At 40.1% G+C, this 7,050-nt stretch overlaps 1 protein-coding gene across 3 annotated transcripts in view; it reads left to right on the forward strand.

Moving 5' to 3' along the window:
• Positions 1 to 3,379: 3,379 nt before the first annotated feature.
• MAEL (maelstrom spermatogenic transposon silencer) overlaps positions 3,380 to 7,050 on the forward strand; it is a 57,212-nt gene continuing 53,541 nt past the window's right edge. The window contains exons 1-4 of one of the 3 annotated variants that reach the window (XM_010845990.1): positions 3,380 to 3,595; positions 3,844 to 3,936; positions 5,189 to 5,288; positions 6,240 to 6,395. In XM_010845990.1, coding sequence (XP_010844292.1) covers positions 3,464 to 3,595; positions 3,844 to 3,936; positions 5,189 to 5,288; positions 6,240 to 6,395 — 481 coding nt within the window. In that variant the 5' untranslated portion in view covers positions 3,380 to 3,463. The remainder of the gene's footprint in view (positions 3,596 to 3,843; positions 3,937 to 5,188; positions 5,289 to 6,239; positions 6,396 to 7,050) is intronic. The other 2 variants (XM_010845989.1, XM_010845991.1) reach the window with 2 other exon arrangements.

The raw sequence follows: 7,050 nt of genomic DNA on the forward strand, positions 1-7,050 counted from the left end.
GGGGGGGTGGTCTTCTATACAATAGTTTGGCCTTTTCTTGAGTTTTGTATAAATGAAATCAAGATATCTATCTATCCTTTTATATATTCTTTTTTTTCACTCCATGAAATTATCCTGCAATTCATCCATGTTAAATATCAACAGTTCATTGCATTTCTTTCCTGAATAGCAGCGTGTTAGTCACTCAGTCGTGTCCGATTCTTTGCAACCCCATGGACTGTAGCCTACTAGGTTCCTCTGTCCAAGGGATTCTCCAGGCAAGAATACTGGAGTGGGTAGGCTTTCTTTACTCCAAGGGCTCTTTCCAACCCAGGGATCAAACTCAGGTCTCTTGCATTACAGGCTGACTCTTCACCATCTGAGCCACCAGGGTAGCTAATAAGGATATACCACAATTTTAAAATCAATTCCTCTTTTAATGATCATCTGGGTTGTCCAGTTTGAGGCTCTTACAAATACAGCTGCTATGAAAATTCATTTCCAAGTGTTGTTTTTTTTTTTCATTTCTCCTAAATGAATGGAAGTTCTGGGTCTGATGGTAAATGTAAGTTTATCTGTATAAGAGACTGTCACTGTATGAAAACCCTAGTTGTGTCACATCCTTGCCTACATTTTACAGCACTATAAGTGGAAACCTAAATGAAACAATTTTCTAAAGAGGAATATTACCAAAATTAGCTGAAGGAAAGTGGGGAAACCTAAAGAGTAATAACCATGCAAAATACTGAAATGATAATCAAAGGTCAACTCCATTCTCCATAGATATACTAGGATCAAAGCGTTTTATTAGTGAAGTTCTATCAAATTGTCCAGGAATAGATAATGCCATTGTTCTTCAAAGTGAACAGAGAAAAAAATGGCAGTTCATTTTATGGTTGCTTATACCAACATTTTGTACGGATCGCATGGAAAAAATCCATCATTTAATATCACTTCAATCAAGGAGGCAAAAATCCCACATTGAGTATACTTTAAAAAATAAACAATGCCAAGCATGATTGAGAAGAGGTTATAGTAGTAGTAATGGTAGGATGCTTTAACAGAAAAATATAGCAATATCATTTACTATACTAAACAAAGGATAAAACCACATGGTCATCTGAGAAGATGCACAAAAAGCATTTAAAAATATTTTAAAATCTTGTTCTTGCTTTTAAAAAATATATATACAACATGCATACACATACTTAACCAAATAGAGACAGACAGTTCTCTGGGAAGCACATATCCAAGAAAATCCAAGAAAATTGACTGACACTATTTGAATCAATTTGAGAATTCAGCAGTGTCTAAATACACAAGATTAACACTAAAATCAATATGTTTCTCTACACATCATCAGTAACTAATTAGAAAACATAATGGAAAAAAGAAACATGTATAATACTTCTATATACATTCTAGGAATAAAACAAAGAAAGGAATAAAATGAATCAGACCTTTATGAGGAAATCTATAAAACTTTATTCAAGGACGGTATTTAACATCCCAGCCTCTTACTGTGTTTCCTTTATAATACTTATGAAAAACTTTTTAAAAACCATATTCTTAAGTAATGTTTAAGAATCAGGGCGGAAACCAAATCAAATCATTCTGGTTGGTTCTCTTGCTTTTGTCATCTTACCTGCCCCTCCCCCCACTAGACTGTAAACTTTTTGAGGGAAAAGATCTCATTTGTGGTGTTCCTCCCTCTGTCCACCCAAGACCTTTCACAGTCTTGGCACAGAGTTGGCCCCTTACAACCATGGTGGTGGTGGTCGTTTAGTTGCTAAGTCATCTCCGACTCTTGCGACCCTGTGGACTGTAGCCCGCCAGGCTCCTCTGTCCATGGGATTTTCCAGGCAAGGATACTGGAATGGATTACCATTTCCTTCTCTATGGGATCTTCCTGGCCCAGGAATCTAACCCAGGTTTCCTGCATTACAGGCAGATTCTTTACTGACTGAGCTATGAGGAAAGCCCCCTTACAACTGTAAAGCACCTATTTCTGCTTTATTGACTATGCCAAAGCCTCTGACTGTGTGGATCACCACAAACTGGAAAATTCTTCAAAAGACGGGAATACCAGACCACCTGATCTGCCTCTCGAGAAATCTGTATGCAGGTCAAAAAGCAACAGTTAGAACTGGACCTGGAACAACAGACTGGTTCCAAATAGGAAAAGAAGTACGTCAAGGCTGTATATTGTCATGCTGCTTATTTAACGTATATGCAGAGTACATCATGAGAAATGCTGGGCTGGAAGAAGCACAAGCTGGAATCAAGATTCCCGGGAGAAATATCAATAACCTCAGATATGCAGATGACACCACCCTTATGGCAGAAAGCGAAGAAGAACTAAAGAGCCTTTTGATGAAAGTGAAAGAGGAGAGTGAAAAAGTTGGCTTAAAGCTCAACATTCAGAAAACTAAGATCATGGCATCTGGTCCTATCAATTCATGGCAAATAGATGAGAAAACAGTGGAAGCAGTGACAGACTTTATTTTTGGGGGCTCCAAAATCACTGCAGATGGTGACTACAGCCATGAAATTTAAAGATGCTTCCCCCTTGGAAGAAAAGTTAGGACCAACCTAGATAGAATATCAAAAAGCCAAGACACTACTTTGCCAACAAAGGTCTGCCTAGTCAAGGCTCTGGTTTTTCCAGTAGTTATATATGGATGTGAGAGTTGAACTATACAGAAAGCTGAGCATGGAAGAATTGATGCTTTTGAACTGTGGTGTTGGAGAAGACTCAAGAGTCCCTTGGACTGCAAGGAGATCCAACCAGTCCACCCGAAATGAAATCTGTCCTGAATATTCACTGGAAGGACTGATAGTGAAGCTGAAACTCCAATACTTTGGCCACCTGATGCGAAGAACTGACTCATTGGGAAATAGCCTGATGCTGGGAAAGATTGAAGGTGGGAGGAGAAGGGGACGACAGAGGACGAGATGGCTGGATAGCATCACCAATTTAATGGACATGAGTTTGAGTAAACTCCCAGGAGTTGGTGATGGACAGGGAGGCCTGGCATGCTGTGGTCCATGGGGTCGAAAAGAGTCGGACAGGACTGAACGACTGAACTGAACCGAACCGTAAAGCATGGAAGAACCTGAAGCACTGGCTGGTCCTCTTTACCTACTTTGAAGGATATTACGCAATAATGTACAGAAATTTCTCCACGCCATCCTCGTGACAACACCCCCCCACCGACTCATCTCCACCAATCAGAATGCTTGGCACCCGTGCCCTAGCTCTCCCTCAACCCCGCCTCCAAGGTCGCACGAGGAGGAGTCTTCCGGTCTCAGGCTGTTTTTCTCCTGGAGAGGCCGATGCGCCTGCGCACCGCGCCCTGATTGGCTGAGAGCTGAGGACCTGCGCGTGCAGGCCACAGCCTCGGTTACTAAGGGCGGGAGCCCGGCGGGGGCGCCGGCTGCTGGTGCTGTCTCAGGCTCGCTTCAAGGCCTGGCTACGCTCACTATGCCGAACCGCAGGGCCAGCCGCAATGCCTACTATTTCTTCGTGCAGGAAAAGATCCCTGAACTACGGCGGAGAGGCCTGCCTGTGGCTCGCGTCGCCGATGCCATCCCCTACTGTTCCGCTGACTGGGCGGTAAGGCTGGAGGCCCATGGCCCGGGGCCAGGCAGTTGGCAAGTGGGAGAGTAAGGCGGGAGGGACAGAGGCCTTGAGAAGGCCAGTGACCTCTGGGCCCTGCTGGAGGGGGAAGAAGCTCCCCGTCCCCAGTCGAGGGCAAACCGACGCCGGAACCGCCTCCCAGTAGTGTCCAGGCGTCTGCTTGCCGGGCCCCGGGCACTAGGCCCTCACTGCTGCTGCTTGTTTTCCCTTTCCATCTCCTCAAGCTCCTGAAGGAGGAGGAAAAGGAGAAATATGCAGAAATGGCTCGAGAGTGGAGAGCTGCCCAAGGGAAGGACTCCGGGCCTTCGGAGAAACAGGTAAAGTTAACCGGAGAAGAGCAGCCACCTGCCTCACAGGTAGGCATGCTCAGTAAATGCTGGATGAGTGAATGGATTAATGTCAAGAGTAGACGACTGGGTGATTTGGGTGAGTGCAAAAGAGTTTTTAATTTTTTTCTTGGCGTCAGAATGCTTGCTGAAAAACGAGCAGGCTCCTGAACTAGGGCACACGTTGGTTTCGTTTGATGGTGAAGGCCAGGGAAAATCCCAGTAGGAAGCCTGCAACCAATAAACCTTGATTAGCAAAAGGGAGTGTTGATATTTAGGATTTGTACTAGATCGCCTCTAAGGGTCCTTGTGAATTCTTTTATGATTGAAGAATCTTTTTCAGGTGTTTAACAGTAGTTTGGTCCATTCTCTCTTTTTGAATGACACCAGTCTGTGTTTAAAATATTGAAATAACAGTATCTGTGGATGTTGATTAATGTTTTGTGTGCCTTAAAAGGTAAGAGTTGAATAAAGTTTATTTGAATTTATGTCTGTGTAGCAAAATGTTAAAGCGCTGAATAAAATCTGTTGCTTATTCATATGTGGAAAAGGCAAGGTAAATGTGGAATTTTACCCCCTTCCTCTGTATTCTTCCCATTCTGACATAGCAAAAATTCTGTTCTTATTATAAACTGCTAACATTGGATTGAAATTCAATAGTTTTGCTTGTTTTAGGTTTGAGAGATTTTTATATTATGGATTTATGTTTGAGTAGAAGCTCTACTCAGTTGAATTCGTATTAATACTTAATTAGATTTGTGAGCCCCGATTTTTTTTTGTCTTCTTTTCACTACAGTTTCTTATTTCCCTTCAAAATAAAAGTCATGTTCTACATATATATCATTGAGACTTGAAGTCAACACAATCTGGTTTTTACTTTGAGTGAGGAAAAAACAGTATTGGAGTACTTCGGCAAATGATATTCTTTTGGCCACTGGACAAGCATGCGTTATGTGACTCCATAGGATTAGATTATCAGTAGTGGGGAAATGGCTTTCAACAATAATTGGATTGGTTATTTACCACCTAGCCCCTTGATTCAAAATATTTTTAGATTTTGCCATCCTCTGCCTTTGGGTGTAGGTGTTATAAGCATTATTTATGTACTCATTGGGTTTACTGGCTTGGAGTGGTTATTAAAGTAATCTATGGGTTGTTTCAAAGTTATTTTGCTAAATTTAAGTATATGATATAAAGTGGGCAAGAGTTTAAATATATGCTCAATGATTACCTTTCTCTTTAGAAACCTGTTTGCACCCCATTGAGGAAGCCAGGCATGCTTGTACCAAAGCAGAATGTTTCACCCCCGGATCTGTCAGGCTTGTCTCTAAAAAGTGATCAAGGTAGAGTAATCCTACAGTGTTTTGCTTATATAAATTTGGGCACTTAAAATTCTACATTATGTTGATCAGTAAACTTGTCTTCATTTTAATTCTGCATTTCAAAGTAATTGACTCTGGTGTTCAAACATGATGGCACTAAAGTTGTAAAAGATCAGGTAATATGCATTTGTTGAAGTAATACTGGGTTTTTGTTTTTTTTTAAGACAAAAATCTGGTCTCTTGATTTCTACCATTTCATATGTTATTAGACATACTTTTTGAATTCTAGTGTTTATAGCTAGACACTTAAATATGCTTGTTTTAAAAGTAAAGATAAATTGAGCCTAGGACAGTAAAGAATATAGTTAATCAGAGTCCTTGTCCTTGCTATTCCTTTTGGCTGTTTTTTGTTTTTGTTTCTTTTTTAATTAAATGTGTTCTGACTTTGTTAAAAACTTACTAATCTTTAGCACTCCTTAAGTGTGGCCAATCCTGGTAAATAATACCCTTCTTACATTCTCACATTTCTTTATTCCTTTAGAGAATTTATAAGTGGTCTTGTGTGTATTGGTAAAAGGTAAAGAGTGAACTAAAGTGTCCATAGTTTGTACTAGAATTTTTCTATACTGATTCTACTTGGCTTTATTTTCCATACCCTTATATTTCTTGAATATGGGTCACAGCTTTTCTTAAGTCATTACTCACATTTAAGTCTTATGTATAGCTAAGTTATGTAGAGCTAGCTGTAAGTTTGAATAATTTTGTTATTTCATGCAAAGAATGGTTACTGCTTTAATCCTTGGTAAATGTTATAAAAATTTATTTATCTGATACACCTGATTTATTTTCTCTTTTCTAATTCATTTAGAAATATAGGAACAGAAGGAGAAAGGTTCTAAAACTCTTGTTTTTATCAAGGAGTATGTCTTGAGATGCTTATCTGTTTGTGTTGTCTTTTTTTTTTTTTTAAAGCTCTCCTTGGAGGCATTTTTTATTTTTTGAATATTTTTAGCCATGGCGAGCTACCTCCTCACTGTGAACAGCGCTTCCTCCCTTGTGAAATAGGCTGTGTTAAATATTCTCTCCAAGAAGGTATTATGGCAGATTTCCACAGTTTTATAAATCCTGGTAAGTAGCCAATTAGAGTAGATGCTAGATGTTAAAAAGTTACTTTTTTATATTGATCTTATTCAGTAGTAGTATTTTTCTTAAAAGCTGTTGCATGGGTGAGTTCTTCAAATGTAGACTGTTTGAAAACTATTCAGAATGAAGTGTTGACAGAGTTTTTGGTTTAAGCTTTTAACCTCAAATAAGCATTAAAGTAGGAGGAGAGTGAAAAAGTTGGCTTAAAGCTCAACATTCAGAAAACTAAGATCATGGCATCTGGTCCCATCACTTCATGGGAAATAGATGGGGAAACAGTGGAAACAATGTCAGACTTTATTTTGGGGGGCTCCAAAATCACTGCAGATGGTGATTGCAGCCATGAAATTAAAAGACGCTTACTCCTTGGAAGGAAAGTTATGGCCAACCTAGATAGCATATTCAAAAGCAGAGACGTTATTTTGCCAGCAAAGGTCCGTCTAGTCAAGGCTATGGTTTTTCCAGTGGTCATGTATGGATGTAAGAGTTGGACTGTGAAGAAAGCTGAGTGCTAAAGAATTGATGCTTTTGAACTGTGGTGTTGGAGAAAACTCTTGAGAGTCCCTTGGACCACAAGGAGATCCAACCAGTCCATTCTAAAGGAGATCAGTCCTGGGTGTTCATTGGAAGGACTGGTGCT

This window comes from Bison bison, unplaced genomic scaffold (genome assembly GCF_000754665.1).
Source record: "Bison bison bison isolate TAMUID 2011002044 unplaced genomic scaffold, Bison_UMD1.0 scf7180017864229, whole genome shotgun sequence".
Lineage (NCBI taxonomy): Eukaryota > Metazoa > Chordata > Mammalia > Artiodactyla > Bovidae > Bison > Bison bison.